At 36.8% G+C, this 20,373-nt stretch overlaps 1 protein-coding gene across 5 annotated transcripts; it reads right to left on the reverse strand.

Moving 5' to 3' along the window:
- Positions 1-6,602: 6,602 nt before the first annotated feature.
- On the reverse strand, positions 6,603-19,956 carry GMNN (geminin DNA replication inhibitor). Of its 5 annotated transcripts, XM_027852389.1 has the most exons (8): positions 19,680-19,703; positions 17,734-17,794; positions 16,698-16,780; positions 13,404-13,505; positions 11,383-11,536; positions 9,752-9,834; positions 8,014-8,124; positions 6,603-7,290 (listed from the first exon to the last, which is right to left on the reverse strand). In XM_027852389.1, exons 1-8 carry the CDS (start codon positions 19,686-19,688, stop codon positions 7,132-7,134), a joined length of 762 nt encoding a protein of 253 aa, XP_027708190.1. In that variant the 5' UTR covers positions 19,689-19,703; the 3' UTR covers positions 6,603-7,131. The 5 variants fall into 5 exon arrangements, with proteins under 5 accessions (XP_027708190.1, XP_027708191.1, XP_027708194.1 ...); XM_027852390.1 differs by lacking the exons at positions 16,698-16,780; positions 19,680-19,703 and adding an exon at positions 19,840-19,956 and having other exon boundaries at positions 6,606-7,290; XM_027852393.1 differs by lacking the exon at positions 16,698-16,780 and having other exon boundaries at positions 6,606-7,290; positions 19,680-19,698.
- Positions 19,957-20,373: the final 417 nt, after the last annotated feature.

Here is a 20,373-nt window from a genome sequence, read left to right on the forward strand (position 1 = left end):
ATATTAAAATTTTAGAGAATCATCCAAAGACTCACATTAACTGTTGCAGAAATCAAGGAAAGAACAAGCAAGCAGAACAAGGAAAAGAATATACAGTAATAACATTGTAAATTAATAAAACAGTAAAAAGAAATTGAATGTGTTAAATATAGCAACTAAACTTGGCTCCTGAGAAAAGGAGAGAAAATGTATTTCTCTCCCTTCATTTCAAATGTAGAGAACTATTGGAACAGACTATTCCATATACTGTCGGGTATGGTTGGTGTGTTGGTTGATTTTGCTGTACTACTCCTTTATTTCTCTTTCTTTTTTTTTTTTTTTGTACAAGGGACAGTCCAATAAGTGTGTGAGTGGGGAAGATATATTTGGAAATGAATGTGATATAAAAACAAAGGGCATCAACAAGAATTTAATTTAATTTTTTAAAAAGTCATCTGTCCAAATTTAAAATGCAGTCACCAGTTCAGGTGCCCACTTAGCAGCTTCACATGAGAAAGAAGTTACTTTTTAACATCAAAAACATATATGAAAACTAAATAAATTTAAAATTTTTATTTCTATGTTGTTTTAAATTGCCCAATACCCAATACCCAATGTAGCTCTCTCCCACCCTTTTCTAGAAAGCCTACCTTTATAACAACAGAAACAAACAGTCCATCAAAACCAACACATCAAAAAAGTCTGATATTTTATGCAGCATTCCACAACCATAGTCCCCTGCTTCTACAAAAAAGGAGGGAAAGTCCTTTTTCATATCTCTTCTTTAAGGTCAAAATTTGAACAAGTAATAATTTACATTTATACAGCACTTTAAAGCTTATGCTGTGCATTCCATAAAAGTCTGTGAGTAGGAACAACAAATATTATTCCCATTTTATAAACGAGGAAATTGAGGCTCATAGTCTTCTCCTTGGTAACATAGATGATAAGTCTAAGAATCCCATTGGCAGCTGGGAGAGATACAAATCTAGTTCTTCATACTTTATTGTCCAATACTTCCTTCACAGTGCCTGTCTTGAGTTTCAACAAGACAATAAATAATATTGGAATGAAAAATTCAAATAAAACACAAAGTATGTATGTTATCAAAGGAAAAGTATATTTGTGTGACCTTGGGCAAATCACTGGACCTCTCTGGGTCTCAGGTTGCTACTCTGTAAGCATCTCTATTGTATCCACTATGTGTCAGGTACTGGGCTAAATGCTTTTTATATATATTCTCTCATTTTTGATAGACTTAGCTCTTCTCAGCAATGCAAGAATCTAAGACAACTCCAAAAGACTCACGATGGAAAAAGCTATCCACATCCAGAGAAAGACCTTAGGAGTCTGAATGCAGATTGAAGCATACTATTTGCTCTCCTTTTCTTTTGTTGTTTTGTTTCTTCTTTCTTGTGGTTCTTCCCATTGATTCTAATTCTTCTTTACATCATAACTAATGTGAAAATATGCTTAATATGAATGTATAATTAGAGTCTATATCAGATTTCACACCGTCTTGGGGAGGGGGAGAAAATTTAAAATTTGAAATATTATGGAAGTGAATGCTGAAACCTAAAAATAAATAAATAAATTTTTTTAAAAAATATCTCTTGGGGGAAGCTAGGTGGTGCAGTGGATAGGGCTCTGGCTTTGGAGTTAGGAGGATCTGAGTTCAAATGTGGCCTCAGACACATAACACTAACTATGTGGCCCTGGGCAAGTCACTTAACCCCAATGTCTAACAAAAACAAACAAAAAAAACCACACACACACAAAAAATATCTCTCATTTGATCTTCATAACAATCCTTTGAGGTCAATGTTAGTATCTCCATTTTGCAGATGAGGAGACTGACGCAAACAGTGGTTAAGTGATTTGCCCAGGGTCACACAGCTAGGAAGTGTGTGAGGCTGACTTTGAACTCAGGTCTTCCTGACTCTGAACCACTGTGCCACCTAGCTGCCTCAACAGAGGGACATCATCTGAGTGCAAATCAATGGTGGTTGAGCTATATGACCTCTAAGGCTCTTTTTAGTTTTGACACTCGATGCACTTTGCAATTTTACAAGACTTGCATTTAGTCTTCTGGGGGAGGTGACCAACCTCCTGAAACATACATTGACTCTGGTTAATTGGTTTCCTCAAAAAAGGGGAGACAGTGGTGGGATTCCAAATTTGTTCTTAATGTTTTATCTAAAGTTTCTAAGTCCTAGGGGCAGCTAGATGGTGAAGTGGATAAAGCACTGACCCTGAAGTCAGGAGGACCTGAGTTCAGATCTGGCTTCAGACCAAACACTTGACACTTACTAGATGTGTGACCCTGGGCAAGTCACTCAACTCCAATTGCCTAAAAATTTAAAATAAATAAAAAATAAAGTTTGTAACTCCAACTACTTAGCGTACTGTTGGTGCTTAATACGTGGTTGTAGGATTGATGCTCAGCACAATGCCTGACCTATAGTAAGCATTTAACAGATGCTTTATCTGTTTATCTGTCTACCTGATTCAATTCATATAAGAGCCCCTATTTTATAATCTTACATGGAAAAGATCAATTAGATTCAAGAATAACTGGATTAATATCTTTACTTGAGAATCATAAATGTAAGGATCCTTGGGGGTGGGGAAGAATGTTACAGGCAATCCCTGATTTGTGAGATAGACTTGGGATCATTGACTGAATGCATTATCTAGTCCAATCCTCTCATTTTACTGATAATAAAAGTGAAATGAGCCCCCCAAAAAAGTGAAGTGACTTAGCAGCAGTGCTGGGCTTTAAGCACAGTTTCTCTGATTCTACTCTAATGGTCTTTCCACTGCACCAAACTATAGTTTCCACCTATTTCATACTTTTTCTAGAACCTTGACAACTATCAGGCAGTCAATTTGTTCCTTTCTTCTCTGCTCCACCCATTACCCCCCCCAAATACTTGACCCCAAGCTCCCCCCCGCAAAAGGAGGAGGAAGCTGTACCCCCTGCTGTCCATTGCTGCACTGAATGTTCTAGGCCAGTCCCATAATTCAGCTCCATTGTGTCATCATGACTTTTGTAAGCTGGCCTGGGAACTTAAGTTCATTCATAACATTAACTCTAGTTCCAAACAGCTGTGTTCCAAGTACAATTTTGCACAACCCATTCAGAAGTTATGGAGTGATTGTATTAAAATACAGGTCACACTAAGAGCAATTCAAATAGAGATTATGACATTTTGAAGCATGGGAGTTTCATGGCTTTTTTCCTGTAACAATTATATGCTGTTGGGAGGGGAGAGTAGAGAAAGGGGGAAAGTACTACATAAAATCCTTTTATATGCTGTCCCCTTTATAGACTCCTTTTCTTCTCCACCTCATTCATACTTACTGAGAGATACAGAGGGAAAAGTACTGAACCTTTGGGGAAGTAAACCTTTTCTCATCTTCTTCCAAGTGTTTTCATGCTGATAACTCTCATCATTTTGTTTCCATCTCTTAGAAATTACGTCTAGCTTTCTCTCTCCAACTACAACCAGGACATTATGTCTCGAATCAAACTGATCCATTTCTCCCTGCCTACCCTACTTAACCCCTCCCAAATTCCTGATTCTTCTGTTTTAACAGTAACCCCAGGTCAAAACCTCAATTACCTTGGCTTTCCCCACTCCTCCTGTCTTCTATATCCCTCTATCTGGACCTTTATTTCCTAATCTGTAACATTAGAAGTTGAACTAGGTGATCTTTAAGGTCCATTCATTGGCTAAAGTCCTATCAATTATTTCCAAAGTTCTATTTTTTTCTCAATTTACCTAGACACTATATTAAGCTGTCATCATTTCGTGTATCAGCTTCCCCTAACACTCAGTCCTTGGCTTTTTGCTCTTTTCCCTAGTGAAGTCATCTATTCATCGCATTTCAACTATTATGTTTATTCAGATAGTTTCTTCATCTAATTTCCAGGATACACTAGGCCAGGAATCTGGAAACATTTTCCTGGTTCACTCATTAACACTAGCAGTGTAATCTTAACTCATTTGGAAAATTGAGATGTTTACACTACTTACTTGACAAGGTTATTGTGAAGACAAAAGTATGCAAAAATGATTTGTAATAGAGATATATAAATTTGATTTACATAAATGTTCTGACTTCTGAAACTTAGCTAAAAAAATTAAGCTCAGTATCCTGTCACCTCTTCCCAATTCTCCATTCCTATCCATTCATTCCAAGACCAAAACTTTTATCACTTTTCCACTACCCCCCACATTCATTTTGCATGATCAATTCTTGCTACATCTTTGGTATTGCTTGAGTTTTCTACATACAGCTATTCTACGTAAGACTAGCTTCTTTACAGCACTACAGTTACTATAACCTTTCAGCTGATTCTGTTCCTTCTAATTCTCCCCATTTCCATCCATCCTACCTGTAGAGAACAGCAGTTGAATTACTGGCCCATGAATTAGCTGGAACAACTCAGATCCTCTTCTGGCTTTGTGATTTATAGAAAGTCACATTACCCATGTCAAATTTTGCTTTTTCTACCATTAATTATTTCCCAGAAATCAGCTTTCCTAGCTCCTACCTTTCTCCCTTTTTGGATATTTCAATGTGCAAACTCAGTTGGGGAGAGGATTTCGTCTTGAAATAGTGATAAAACAGGGTCACTCCTCCACCCTGTGGGAACTGGCCTCAGTGAAAGATAAAGCTGTCTCTTTCTTTTCCGATTTCCCTTTCTTCAGCTGGGCACTTCTCCATCTAGGTTAGAAAGGGTGAGCTTGAGTCATTCATTATGTGCATTAGCATGTCCTGGGTTTTTTTCCCTTGTTGTATGTATCGGGTTATAAGTGGGCCGGATGTGCTTTCAGTTACCTGGGATCTGGGCCTGCTGTGACTGTATGCAAAAAGAGGTTGCTGGGTCACGCTTATTCCTATATATACTTTAAAAATCCACATTTCACTATGCAACTCTCATATAGTATATATTTCCTATTCCCTGTCATTTGATCACCAGCGTTGGCCTGAGGATCTGACAAGGTTTTAACATATCACCTAAATTATCCTTTCCCACCCTACTGCTTTCCTGGACTTCATGATCTCCAGAAATTGATCATTCTGCAAGATGAAATATAATCTGAAATTCCTGCCTCCTCCGCACCATTTGCCCCCCAGGGCCTCTCTTTACAGTTAGTGGGTAGAGGGTAAACTAATTGGGGACCTCCTCCTTTATCTCCACTATTTTAGGCAGGATCTCAGGGAATCCACCTCATCATTTCCCACTTTGCAGTTTTCCTAGATTATAAACTCTAGAAACTCATCATTTTACAAGATGAAATCAATTCTGAAACTCTCACCTCCTTAGATCATTTCTCTCCCCAGGATCTAGTACTACATCACACACATTACCTAGATTGGGAGCTTCTTGAGGGTAGCAAATGTCTTAGGCCTTTCTTTGTATCCCAGTGCTTAGTACATGTGCTCAATAAATGTTTATTGACTGACTAAACACAAAAACCGCTAGAAAACTTGACTTTTCACTTTTTTCACTTCACAGCTTTATTCACGAACTTATAACAACTCTGTTGAGATTGTTAAACAATTCACCCCACCCTGTATTCAAACCCTTTCAAATGGATTTCCCTACCCCATTTCACTAACCATATTATTGAGCTATGGGGTTCTCCAATGTTGTAAACTTCCCTGTCTTTTGTATGTTGAGGCAGCTAGGTGACACAATGGACAGAGTGCTAGCCCTGGAGTCAGGAGGACCAGAGTTCAAATTCAGCCTCAGACACTTACTAGCTATATGGTCTTGGGCAAGTCTTAACTTAGCCCTGTTTGCCTCAATTTTCTCAACTATAAAATGAGCTGGAGAAGGAAATGGCAAACCACTCTAGTATCTTTGCCAAGAAAACCCCAAATAAGGTCATAAAGCGTCAGACACAACTAATCAACAACAAAAAATTCATTTTCTGTACCTTTAAACATTTCTTTCATTCTTCCTTTCTGAAGTCACTCACTACAGAAATCACAGAATTTAAGAGTTTGGAGAGGACTTTAAAGGTCATCTAGGACAACTGAAAATATCGTAGAAGAGGACGTGGTCGTCCAGACCACTAGTGAAAGGGGAACTCATTGCCTATGATTAACACAAAAGCCACATTTGCATGGTGGATACAGCAAGCCTCAGTCAGAAGAGCTAGGTTCAAGCGTTCCCTTTAATACACTGCCTATGTGACCCTGGGCCTCCAGACAACAGTTAAGACAATAAAGTCTTATCTGCATTCAAATGCCTATCTGCATTTGAAATGGGGGTTTCCTCAACAGGAACTCACTGTACCAATGAAAAATCATAAGCCTGGCAAAAAAATAAAAAAGCACCTCAGAAATCTTAGCCCTTCAGTGTTAATGATTTGTACTATTCCAATATCTTGCTTTATACGATAGATGTTCCTGAAGTGATTTGGCTTACATCAAATTTAAAAGCATACTAGAGGAGCCAGCTACTCAGAGGACAACCTATAAAAATTCTTATAAAGAAAAACAATCATGTCCACATGGCTATTTTCTAAATTTCAATTTTTAGTTTTTTTTTAAAAGCATGATACATGTTACTCAGATATTATGTTAAAGTCTTTCCATGTGTTTATTTTATAAATGTCAAACCAGATTATAATTTCCTTAAAGGCAAGAGCTTCTTATGTTTTATACTCCCTCAAAGAATATGTAATACAGTACTGAATATTGACTAACAAATATACAACATAAATTGAAAATGAGGTAACAATAATATTCACTCTTCCCAAACATTCATATTCCCCAATTACAAATATAAGATATATAAACAATGCTTTTTTTGATGGGAGATTGAAGTTTATTTGTCAAGTATATGTAAGTCATGCCAGACTCGACTGAAAAGATGCTATTTACATAAAGTATCACAAGATTAAAAATACACAGTATTTGTACTTTAATACAAGTGTCCAAAAGCAAACTATAATAGTTTGCAGAATACAATTAATTCTGTCACTAGGCATCAAGTTAAAAAAAAAAGAGCCAATGTTCAAGGTTTTCACTAATTTAGAAAAGTAGCCCAAAGATGTAACTAAAGTGTATGTTTACTTTTGGCAGTGTTATTTCCCAACAGTCAAACATAAAATATTTATATATATGTGGTCATCCATTGGTAGGTAAAGAAGCATTTCTTTCATCACATGTGTCAATCTGGGGATTTTCTTCAAAATTTCTGCCTACTTCTTCACCTCCAGAATCAGAATCTTCAAATGCTGAATTGTTTTGTGGTTCAAAGTTTTCTACAGACTGGCCAGTTAGCCTCTAAAAAGAATGAAAATTATTTCAGCACAAAAACTTTAAGGCTTTTGCATATCATCAGTATATAGATATATTAGGTCCTCTATATAATCACATACTCAGAAGCCATGTTAAAAAAAAACGTTATAATAAAGCCCTTTGAACAGATCCAGTAACTAACACTTGGAAACAGTTCAATATCATGCCCTACCAAAACAGAAAACATTTTACTGTAAACTCCTGAATTTAAAGCAGCAATTTCAAAGTTTGAAAATTAAAAAGTGAAGGAAAAGTACCTTTTTTTTTTAACTAGTTTGTACGAATCTTGGGCCTAAAATTCTAATGAACATTAATTCTAATGAGTTTTCACTAGACCAGTTGTTTTGGAAGTGCCAACAAAACAGGTGTAATATTAGCAGCCTCAAAAAATGGGACTAAAAGCATCAACATTTTTTTTTGTGTTAAAAAACCAGAGTAGTTTTATAATAGTAAAAATCACACCATTTTGGTTCTTCTTCAAATTAGTTAATAGAAATTCCTATAACAACAGACATTTCATGACTTTTTTAAAAAAAGTACGTTCAAGTTTTGAGGTTAAATCGATTCTTAAAACTTAGGAAGGCTTGCTGTTTAAAGGATGTAACTAAAACGAGGTATGGCAAAATTAAGTCTCTAACACAACAAAAATCAACATTAAATTTCTGAAAGCAATTCTATAAGGGTCTTATAAATACTAAAAATGCTTACTTCTATCATATCTGCCAAGTATTGCACATGTCCTGCTAGTTCTGCCAGTTCCTTATTTTCTTCTTTTAGGTGGGCAATTTCATTGTCTTTCTGTTCAATTTCTTTATGTAGCTAAAAATACAAATACAATTTTATAAGCTGTCTATATTTCATGGAAGGAATTTAATTCAAGACAATATGTATTAAACATTTACTATGTGACAAAGTACCTGTTCCCAACAAGCCTGAAATCTAATGGGGTGAAAAGGGGGCAGCCTACATTGGTAGGCAAATAATTATAATAAAAGGCTTGAAAAAAAATCTCAAGAAATTTGAACACTGTAATCTTGAAGGAGGGTGGAGGGAAGGGGATACCAGAAAAGGCTTCAGGGAAAGTACCTGAGGTGAGCCTTGAAGAGAACGGCTTTGACACAAAGAGAAAGACTGGGGGTAGTCCAGTACAGAATAGTGGATGGTGTCAGTAAAAATATGGACATCAAAGAGGGAAGGATAATAATGAGGATGAAAAATCATACTGCCTGGCTGAAACAGAGGTTGGAAAGCTTGCCAGCAGCCAGATTACGGAGGGCTTTGACTAGCAAGCCAAAGAGTCTCTTGTAGTACTTTTGGAGAAAGGGATGGAGAGCCACTGAAATATTTTGGACAGACAAGCGAGACAGTTGTGGGGTGATGTATTAAGAAGATTATGTAAGAAGCAGGATCAAGAGGACAATATACACAACAAATATAAAATCGTAAATGAAAACAACACTGAAAGGCAGAAAAAACTCAGATTAACTGCAATGAACAATCTTGGTCTCAGAACATAATGAAATACATTTCTTTCTTGATAGAGGTGGGAAGGACTGTGACAACAAAATGTTGCAATGCTATCAGAAGCAGTCATGTTGTTTTTCTTTGTTAGAAGGGAGAGATCAATGGGAGTAGGAAAGATAAGTTTATTGAGGTTGTGGTGTAAGGCAAAAAAAAAAACCTGAGAAAAAAGATTATGTGAATAATGGTACAAAAGCATGAATCAGAAATGGATAGAACAGAGAGAAGATAAGAATTCTAATGGATATTGTAATATTGTAGGTGAGAAGAAATGAGGACCCAAACCACATAGTGACAATGGGAATGAAAGGAAAGAATACAAGAGATACTAAAAAAACAGAATGACCAGATGGAGAGGGGAAGGGAAGGATCAAGGCTGGAAGTCAGGGATGTTCTCAGTTTTAAATCCTGTGTAACTAGAAGGATGGTGGTAATGTTAAAAGAAATAGAAAAGATAGGGAAGGTAAAAGATGATAAGTCCAGTTTGAAACATGGTAAGTTTAAAATGTCAGCTTAACATCCAGGTAGATTAAATATTATCTAAGAACTATTTACATAACCATTATTCTCATATAGAAAATTCACAACAGTGGATATATTCATTTTGTAACACCTAGTTACAAAGCTTCACTCTACTAATGGGTAGTTATAGTGTGGATCAAATAAAAAATCGTCCCTCCCTCCCCATTCTACATAGTTTCGTGTTATCTCTCACCGTAACAGCTATATTGTATGTAATAATTCTTTTAACATTTACTTCTTTCATTATGCTTTGCTGAAGCTAATCAATGTGTTTTATTCTTTAAGCACACAGCACCAAGGCAATCAAGAAATATTCAAGGGGAGGGGGGTTTAGAGGGAGAAGCACTGAGGGAAGGAAGGGTGGTACACAGTAACATTAAGTCAACTAGAATCGAATACATACTTTCTCATTTTCTTGTAGTACTTCATAAAGAGCCTTCCTCCGTTCTTCTGCCACTTCTTTCCAGTACTGTGAAGGGGGGTTTTCTACAGTGATTAAATATAAATATTAAGATTAATCTTAACTCATTATTACAGAAGCTAATATAAATTATTTTGATTCTTTTTTTTCTTTTAGGCAATTGGGGTTAAGTGACTTGCCCAAGGTCACACAGCTAGTAATTGTCAAGTGTTTGGTCTGAGGCCAGATTTGAACTCAGGTCCTCCTGACTTCAGGGTCGGTGCTCTATCCACTGCGCCATCTAGCTGCCCCAATTATTTTGATTCTTGAAGCACACCAAGCAAACCTAGACAAACCAGGTCTAGGAATTTCTCTATGTGAAATGGTTGCCAACTCTGTCTCACACATGGAAAAAGTATATTTCTGATCATTTAATCTTTTTTTTTTAACTTTTTCTATTAGAATCTAATCAGTCTGCCTATTTTATTCCTACTAATAAGTTCCAGGGAAAAAGAGTGGTGTAGTATAAGTTATATAGTATATAGAAGGCTAGCCTCAGAGTTGGGAAAATTGGGTTCAATCCATGCTTTATGCTGGCACCTACTATGTGCTAGGTAGGCAGTGCGCTAAGCACTTTACAAATATCTCATTACATCATCATTTTACAAGTGAAGAAACTGAGGCAGACAAAAGTTAAGTAACTTGCCCAAGGTCACACAGCTAGTAGATATTGGTGGTCACATCTGAACTCAGGCCTTTCTGATTCCAGACCCAGTACTCTATCCACCAGCTGCCCTACCTTAGACACATTAGGCTCTGTGACCCTGGGCAAGGCACTTAAACTCTCAAATGACACATCAAATTCTTTAAGACTATAAATTGCAGAGTATGTGGCAATCATGATTGGCAGAAGGAGTTCCCTATATTAAAGAAATCACAAGTCTACTATTAAAAAAAGAAAAAAAGCAAACGCTACCAAAACTTCCCATTTAATTTATTTCATCTATTATGAGCTCTCTTGATACTTCTACAATTAAAACATCTGTTTTGTAATTTATCAACTCTCCCTTGCCACTCAGATAAAATTCAGCACTGTGGTTCTCAATTTCTAGGATTACTACTGATTCAATGAACAACTTCTCATTCTGTTGCTCACTCACACTGCCCCCCTTACACTTCAAATTTATCTTTCCACTCTTAATTCATTAGTACTGCAAATCAACCTCCAAACATATTTTTGAGAAAAAAATATTAAACTACAGACTATCAGTATAATTTGGTGCCATATATATTATATACACAAAACAGTAAAATGCATATGGTTGGTGTTAACATACAGATGAAAAATATTATCAGCATAAATATAAAAGCAAAACACCTAAAAATAAACATTCAATTCACAGTACAGGCTTCATAATTGAAGAATAAGCAACAGAAGCACATTGGTAACCCACTGAAAAGTAGGGAGAAGTTTAGTTCAATAAACATTGTAACAGCAACACAAAGGAACTCAGGAAGGAAGATCCTTTTTACCTACACTGGAAGCCATGACAGGACTTACGACAGGTATTTGGGAAAAGCTTTGATGGGGTGACATCATAGTAACATATAAGCAACAACAAATATTTACATACCTTTAATCATGAGATCAAAAGCTTCTTGAGAGACTCCTTCAAGGTTTTCATTTTCACTGTGCTCCGAGTCTATAGCAACCTCAGCATTAGAAGACTTGGATGTTAGTTGATCATTCCAAAGCTTCCTTTTGGATAAGGCCTTGATAGGAGTTGACTGAAATTTTAGGTAACAATTACTAATTTTGATTGAATGGACATGAAAACTACATATAGTAGGTAGTCTTTTAGCCATGTATTAACTCAAAACAAAGAACTTAACCTCTCAGTGTTAAGCTATTAACCTTTAAGTATTCATTCATACACATTTTTAGTGTGTCTACAATTCTATAAATACTAAGTCATTTTTAATTCTATCAAATACAGTTAAAGTTTATAAACTTAAATGTGATCCACATTATCTGCAACAGTTATGATAGATTAACGGTTTAAATCTTAGCTACAAATTTCCTTTCAGTTACATGTGAATAAATACGTAGACAAGGGGAGTTGTTTAAAGCTGTTTCCTACAAAAACATGTAGGTGTTTTTCAACACCAATATTTTTCCAATGATGCTATATGGCCACAAGTCATGAAACATAATGATCTATAAAGAACTGAAATTGCAGGTGACCCAGTAAAAGCAATACTATACAATGATGAACTATGTATGATTTAGCCATTCTCAGCAATACAATGATCCAAAACATTTTCTGAAGAACTTATGATGAAAAATGCTATCCGCCTCAAGAGAAAAAAAACTGATAAGAGTCCAAACGCATATGGAAACATACTTTTTTAAACTTTTTTTTTCTTGTTTTTTCTGGGTTAAGTGTTTCCTTTCACAACATGACTAATATGGAAATGTTCTGAATGACTATATGTGTGTGTGTGTGTGTGTGTGTGTGTGTGTACACACACACACACATACACACATATATATATAAAAGCTATATCAAACCACTTGTCTTCTCATTGGGGGGTAGGGGAGGGTGGGTGGGAGAGCTTGAACTCAAATTTTTAAAAATGAGTGTTAAAAGTTGTTTTTACGTGTAATTAGAAAAACAAGTTTGAAAATAAAATGTTTCACACACACACACACACACACACACACACACACAAAATAAAAAAATATTGCAGGTGACCCTGCAATGGAGCAATATATTGGTCATATGTAGGTCATGACATATTATCAAAGATGACTTGCATGCAAGCCATCACTTATCATGAACTTAAATAAAAAAGGCAGATGGTCATGTATCATAAACAAAAGCTAACAATGGCTCTCCCAGTACTCACAAAAGTGTCAAAAGACCTGGAGGAAGAATTCCAGAGTCAGACCATTCCACTTCTAAGATTTACAGGAAGATATGGACAAGAATCTCAAAGGATAAAAAAAGTCAAGTATGGGTATTGAGCTGCACCAGAAGAGGGCTCCGGATGCACAGATTTTATCGAGGTTTAAGTCTCAGCTCTACCACTTATTACCTGGCACAAACACGGACAAATTATTTAAATTTCCTGGGCCTCAATTTCCTCATCTGAAGAATGGACACAATAATAATGCTTAATACTCTACTTCACAGTTGCTATCAGGAAATCATGTTGTAAAGTATAAAGTGCTACATAAATGTGACCTATTATGATCATTAAAGTAGTAGACACATGTTTAACATTTTTTAACTTGTAATTACAAGTAACTACCTTTCCACTTAAACTCAACAGCTAGCAGAACTGCAAAATTCAATCGCAGTGGTGTCCTCAAGATCACCACCATTTGACATTTTCTTCAACTCTCAAATGGACAAAAAATTAATAGATATGTTCACAGATTATTAAAATCTTCTCTTGCACTACAGAGTTCAATTCAATCTAGGATTTTGAACTTCCCCATATTGAGTTGTGAACAGTATTTATTCTAGGAACAATGACTGTTTTACCATTCAACTATCCCTGTACTTCAATAATATGTACTTCTAAGTTAGGAGATACCAGAACCATGTTCCTGTTAATACTTACATCATCCTAACCCAACACTACATACCTCATTTAGTCTGCCAACTAGAGAACCAGCTGCAGATGGCTGAATCATCTTGAGTGTTCGTCTTGGTATGAGGCTGCCATCTGTGTTGTCCAAGAAGTAATTCTGCAAATTAAGATAGATTGTCTGGCTATTAAATAACTATATTTATAATTAGTGTCATGACTATCATAACAGCAAAAAAAAAAAAAAATACAATTGCTAACATTTAATGCTGATATATTATTCTTGAGAAGAAAAACCTAAGTTTCCATCAGTTTTTCTTGGAATTAGGGGGAAATTTCACTTTATAAACTGGGCAATTCTTTCAATAAAAGAATTTTAGCTATTTTAAATTTAATACAACAAACTTTTATTAAGTGGCTACTATGTGCAAGACCCCGTCTTGAGTCAAAACACTTTTTTCCCCAAAGAAAAACAATCCTTAAATTTCTTACAAGAAAAGCATATCTGATCATATTGTGCTTTACTTTGCTAATAAAAATACAAGCTTAATTAAACAGATTAAGAATACTACCTTACTCAATGAAAAAAAAAAAAAAGAATACTACCTTAGTCATTAGGTATGCTTAACATATGCTAATATAGTTATCAGCAAGGTTCTGGTTTTTTAAAGCCAGCATCCTCTTCAAATTGGGGAGTGATGGAAGGGTGAAAGAAGGAGATAGAAGAAGCTAACATTTCTCCCCTTCCTGAGAAACTTGCTAAAGTCATAGATATTATGAAATGTGAGAAGGTTAAAAAAGGGTTCAATCCTATCCCAAATCATACACATCCCACTTTAAATAAAACCCAGTGAACAATTAAGAATAAATATAAAGAGGCTGTTTATGTGTTTTTACAAGGGCCTTGTTATGTGTTATCTTTATTTGTGTTATCTTTTTTTTTTTGTGGCAATCGGGGTTAAGTGACTTGCCTAGGGTCACACAGCTACTAAGTGTCAAGTGTCTGAGGTCACATTTGAACTCAGGTTCTCCTGACTCCAAGGTTGGAGCTCTATCCACTGGACCACCTACCTGCCCCATGTGTTATCTTTAAATAGCAAGATATTCATGATGTATTTTAAAAATTTTGATTTCCTAAAATCTAATTATACAACTAAAGGAATCATCTACTAAATAAAATCAGGTAAGTCATTTTTAAAAATCTTCATTTAGAAACTTTTTCAAGGGTTACCTAAATATACAAGCAATTATGCTTCAAACCCATTAATCAAAAGACTGCTAGAATTTCCTTGCTTGGGGCACAGTTGAAACACTCTGACATCCAGCCAAGCCATTGTTTTGTGGAACAGTGTGTTCATCACCTTCCTTGTCAAATGCAAATATCCTGTACATTTCCTGGACTGAAAGCTTTTTATTTTCAAAAAAATCATTAGTTATACTGCCATCAGGGGATAGCAAACAATGTTGGATAGTCAAACAAGGTTAGTTTAGAACATGATACTATACCAGCGTGAGAAAGTTACTGATTTGTACTATACTTCACATGACAAAGAGTTCACCTTTCCCACGGTAAAGTTTCTGAAGTTGATTATTATCTTACTATTCAACTGAAAATGCCAGCTACTGTGGGAACTAACATTTTACTAACATTTCAGAAACACTATAGATTACAACAGTTAGTCAATAGTCTCCTGACAAACAGAAGCAAGCTTAACTTTGAAAGCTAAAATACAAGAAGCAGTTAGCTAATTAAAAATTAACCACTCTCCATTACTAAGGTCTAAATGAACCAAAAGAAACTGGTGCACTATTAGACCATCATGCTGAAATGTGCAAGATTCTTGGTGTTAACTACGACATGTCACACAATTCATAGAACATCACAAAATGCCATAGGAATGAACCTTAAAGACTATCAAAAGTTTATTCCCCCTCATTTTATGAATAAGGAAAAATCTTAAAGAGATTAAACAACCTAAGGTAACACTGCTAAACTAGAATCCAGGTCTCCTAACTAGGGTCCTAATCATTCCAATTCAATGCATAAAACAGTGAACCCATCAAGGGTATTCATTGCTAAGAGTTTGTTGATTGTGCTTAGTCCACATTTGTAAATTCATTTCTCTCCTATTCTTTCATGTGTATTTGTATGACTATATAGCAAACAATGAAATCTGACCCATTTCAAATGAGTTCTAAGTTTGAAAAGTTATTTAAGGTCTATTCGATATTAAGACCCCCTAATAGTCCTGAATTTAGAAAAAACAAGCAAACCCCAGGTCCAAATACAATGAGAACACTAAACTTGGATGACAACTCTGCTACTTAGTATCTGGTGTGATCTTAGGCAAGTAGTTTCCCTTCTGTGAGCCTTAGTTAACTTATCTATAAAATTAAAGGATTGGACTAGGTGATCCCTGCAATCCCTTTTCCAGCTCTAATCACCACAATCCAAGTAAAGCTATTAGAACAAAGCATGCCCTATACATACTTTATACTCAGAAATATACTCTCTAAAGCAGTTCCATAATTTTTTGGTAGGGGTGGGGGAGGGAAGGAAAGAATCAAACCACTTCACATTTCACAAAATGAAAATTTATACTTTTTTTCTTAAATTAACATCTTCCAAATATCCCAGGTGGCCCACATTAATTACTATTATACAATCAGAAACAGTGAATCTAGAGTTAGAAAATACCTCAAAGGCCATCTATAGGGCATGATCATTTTCTGTGCAAGTATGCACTACATTCTTATGTAACCCTACCTTTGCTCATACTGTTCCCTCTATCTGGGTAGAATATTCAAACCCATTAATCCCTCCTCCCTCCTGCTTTTTACCCGCTAACTTCCTATCCTTCTAGTTCACGCCAGAACTAAAAGTAGAACCTCTATAGTCTAGTAGTCTTTCCTCCATACTAAACTCTTTCTAAAATAAAATCCATCATCCAGAATTATATCAGCTTGACATACACTCACAAAGAACGCATATTTTTCATTTTCTAAACTAATATAAAACTGGTGTCTATTCATTTGTTTTAAAATTGCTAGGTTCCTACTCTCACTGATCATGTAAACAGCTTCTGTCAGAAAGTACCAAAACTTAAATAACCCTTTTCCAGTGCCTTTAACTAACTTGCTTCTGTCTGATTTACTTCAATTGTTTTAGTGAAAATGGATTGGAAAACTTAATCAGCAACATGGCTCTAGTCTAGATAAAATGATGACCCAGTTTCCTCTTACTTATAATTTTTACTTTCTCATCTTCTCATGTTCATTATCTTTCTGAGCCCTCACTGGAAAACTGTGATGTTACAGGCCCTTTCTTTGTCCTTTGTAATGTGAACTCTACCTTATGATAAAGTCGGGAGAAAGCAATGGCTTTGGAGTCTGAAGACCTAGATGTGAATTCAGGCTCTTCTAGAATGCATGCTTCTGAAGGGAAAGGAAAAAGGTTTCACTTTTGTCTTTGTATCCCAATATCTAGTATAAAATAAGCATTTAATAAATGTTTGTTGAACTGAATTATGAAGTCCAATTCAAATGCCACCTTCTCTAAGAAGCCTTCTTTGATCCTCCTAGTTGGTAGCCACATTCTACCTTGGATTTCCATTTTAACTTATAATTTCTTTATTGCACTTAACATGAAATCTTGCGCTACAAGACTATAAGCTTCATGAGGACAAGGAACATATTTTAAATAAATATTTACTGTATTGTATAGTATCACTACTGATACATCAAAAATAACAAAAATTAACGTAAACACAATATAAAACAGCACACCATTATAGATGGTTTAGGACATTCCATAGCCTGACAGCAAAGAGGAATGACTTAGGACAAAATCAAGCTAAGTAAAATGAAATTTAAAAACTTATAGCTGTTTAAAAAAAAAAATACCATTCCTCCATACCCATGTCCCCTCATTTTTTAAATCTTCTGCCTAATGTTACCCATATGCAGACAAAGAGGTAATGGGCTAACAATGAATAATCAGACGTAAATTTTTGGACATGGACAAAATGGGAATTTGTTTTGCTTGGCTGTGCATATTCGTTACAGAGGCTTTTTCTTTTTCAATGGGGGAAGAACATGACAGTAAGAGAAAATAAATGGTAATTTAAAAAATTAATTTAAAAATTCAGTTGCTTACTCTTATTAGTAGAAAGCAGCTCTGATCTAAGTGCAAGAACACAGACTGGAAAAAAAGACCTGACTTTCATTATGAGACCTTGGCCAAGTCATTCTAATGGAGATAATACTTGCTTACCTATCTGGGAGGAACAAATGACAATGTAAATAAGCATAAAAATGTGGGGTATTATTGTTATGAAATGCTTCTAAACTTATCTACAATTTGTTACACATAAAAAGTTGTCAAATACCTTTATAGTTGTTTTGGACCCTTCTTCTTTTGTCTGCTTCATTCTGGAATTCATCAGAAAGCTGAAAAAGTCAGATTTCAGATCAATAAGACCTGAATAGCAATACACAAAATAGACCAAAAAAGTGTACATTCCATAGACAAGCAAACTCTAAAGAGCAGAGTACGTCAATAAGTGAACCTACAATTTTAAAGCAAATGCTTAAACTACTAAAGTGTCTCACATACAGTAGGCATTCAATATGCTTAGATTAAAAAGACTGAATTATAACATTATTTCACAGGCATACATGACATAAATACCATAAACAACCTAAGGAAATTTTTGGTGAACTACTATCCTCTTTCTTACCAGCTAAATATTTTCCTCTTTTCTTCTCTCTCTCTCTCTCAGACCTGCCAGGTCTAGCCTTATTATGGTTAATAAAAAAGACACAGATTTCTTGATGTACATATTTTACCCTGTCCATACTAAGCTTTTGCTACAAAAACTTACTTATAAAACAAAGTTATATGCCACAGACAAAACATAAAGATTTGGGAATAACGATCTTTAACCCATATAGGAGTGAGTCTCAAAATTCTAGGAAGATGATCACCACGGAATCTAGGATACATGTAATTAATTGGATGTGAGTGATCCCATGTCATAATTCAATGCAAAGAGAACTTCCAGCAATCCTGGTGTTCCAAAGTTGGGTCATATTAGAGAATAATAGGCTCAAATCTGATTGCTCTTTAAAATCTAGGGGGAAAAAGAAAAAGCCTGTGCTCCAGTGTTTAATATGAACTGAAAGGAGAGATACAAGGCTAGGAAAAGTTCTGGGGAAAGAGATCTAGAAAATTAGAGAACGTCAGTTAGACTTATTTCTAAGGACTTCCTCTATCTCTATCATCCTTCCCCACCCTTGCCCTACAATACTTTCTACTTTACTAAGGATATTTCCCTTGCTAGGCAGGAATAGCTTTCCCCCTTTTCCAATCCTAGTATATCTGTTTCTGCAAAATATGTGAGTCTTCTGGGAGGTCTTACTTGACCTAATGTCCCACTGTCCCCATTTTATGCTGCTAATTTCTTTACCTTAAACCCTTCTCCTTTAGCAGTTTTATATTCTATCTAAAATCTAGAAAGGATCTTTCAAGACACCCGGTCCCCTTAACGTTCAGTTTACTGAGTGAATTAAAGTATTGCCACCATTAGTATTATCATCAAGATAAAAATGTCTTTTATAAGAACCACTTGGGAAGCAGCTGGAATAAACTGCGTTTAAAATTTAAAGAGCTCGGTTCTGCCACTACTTTAGTCACTTTTTCTCTCTCTGGGTTCTAGTTTCCTTTAAGGTCCTTTCCAGATCTAAATCCACGACCCTTCAGGCCTAACATTTCTGTACTGGGAGTTTTTAACCTACTTTGTTTCATGGACCCCTACGGAAGTCTGGCAAAGAAGCCCTTCTCAGAAGCATGTTTTTAAATGCACAAAGGAAATCAATGATACTGAAACATTATCAAAATATTTTCAAAAATCAGGTTCACAGATCCCAGGTTAAGATCCCATGCTAACTTCCAGCCCTTGCACCCAAAACACCGACACGTTCCTGCGCTGATAACGGGAAGCGCCAGCTCAGTCACAGGCTTCCGAGTTCCACCACCGCCCCTCCAAAGCCTGGATCCGTGACCCGGGCGCGGTAGACAAGGACGCCCGGCGGCCGGCGCAGCAAACGCCTGCGCATGCGCACACCCACCCTCGGGGAAGACCCCCCGGCACGCGCCGCTCCCGGACAGCCAATCAGGGGCGTGGACAGCCCAACGCGCCAAAACTGAACCAACCAACCAACAAGGCTGCTCCACGTCCCTTCGGTCCCCGACACCTACAACCATTTAAACCAACTGCCTCCTCTTCCCCTCCCATAACCTCCTTTAAAAAAAAAAAGTAACAAGGAAAACTACGTGATACATAGGGCGTCACCCAACTACCACTCGCTGGCGGCTACGGGCTAAAAACACAAGGGATGATTCCTGAGAAGGGTTCGCCCACTCCGCGACCGAGAAACGCCGTCGACCTCTCCCTCTAGTTCTCCGCACCGGCCCCCGCCCAAGTCCCACTCACCGAAGAGCGCCGCCTGGTGCTGACGGCGCACACTCACGCGCGCAAGCGGCGTCTGAGGAGAGGCCAGCACCGAACCAAAGCAGCTGCACCGCGAGCTCGAGAAAGTAAATACGGATTGGAACGCCACGGGCCCCGCCCCAGGACGATCACGTGACCCCACCCGGGCGCGTCACGACCCGCCAGGAAACGCAGCCAATTCCTTTGCGACTCGACTCTCCTTTCGGCCCCGCCCCTTGGCCGCGGACACGCATGCGTATTCCGCAGTGGTCTGGGGAGCCGTAGCTGGAACCTGGGAAAGAGGGAGGGTTTGGGGGCTGGACGAGCTGATGCAGGTCCACGCCCACTTTATCTGAACTTCCGAAGCGACCTGCGCGATGAGTTTACCCCATCTACCTATTTTGCAGATGAGGAAATTGAGACCTACAGAGGGGATGTGAGTCCAGACTCCAAACTCAGACCATTCTGACCCTAGGTGTGTGCTGGTTCCATTATGCCACATTAACTTACAGAAAGTTAAACTGCATTCTTTTAAAA

This window comes from Vombatus ursinus, unplaced genomic scaffold, assembly GCF_900497805.2.
Source record: "Vombatus ursinus unplaced genomic scaffold, bare-nosed wombat genome assembly UNPS02009573.1, whole genome shotgun sequence".
In the NCBI taxonomy this organism is placed as follows: Eukaryota; Metazoa; Chordata; class Mammalia; order Diprotodontia; family Vombatidae; genus Vombatus; species Vombatus ursinus.

Bases quoted from the DNA above. Each gene is read 5' to 3' on its own strand.
- GMNN (XM_027852389.1), bottom strand. The intron at 16,781-17,733 runs GTATTTGACAAC...CTTTCCCTTCAG, and splicing joins GGTCCAAAACAACTATAAAG to AAGCATGCATTCTAGAAGAG. The intron at 11,537-13,403 runs GTATGTAGTGTT...CTAAAATTTCAG, and splicing joins TAGTTGGCAGACTAAATGAG to TCAACTCCTATCAAGGCCTT.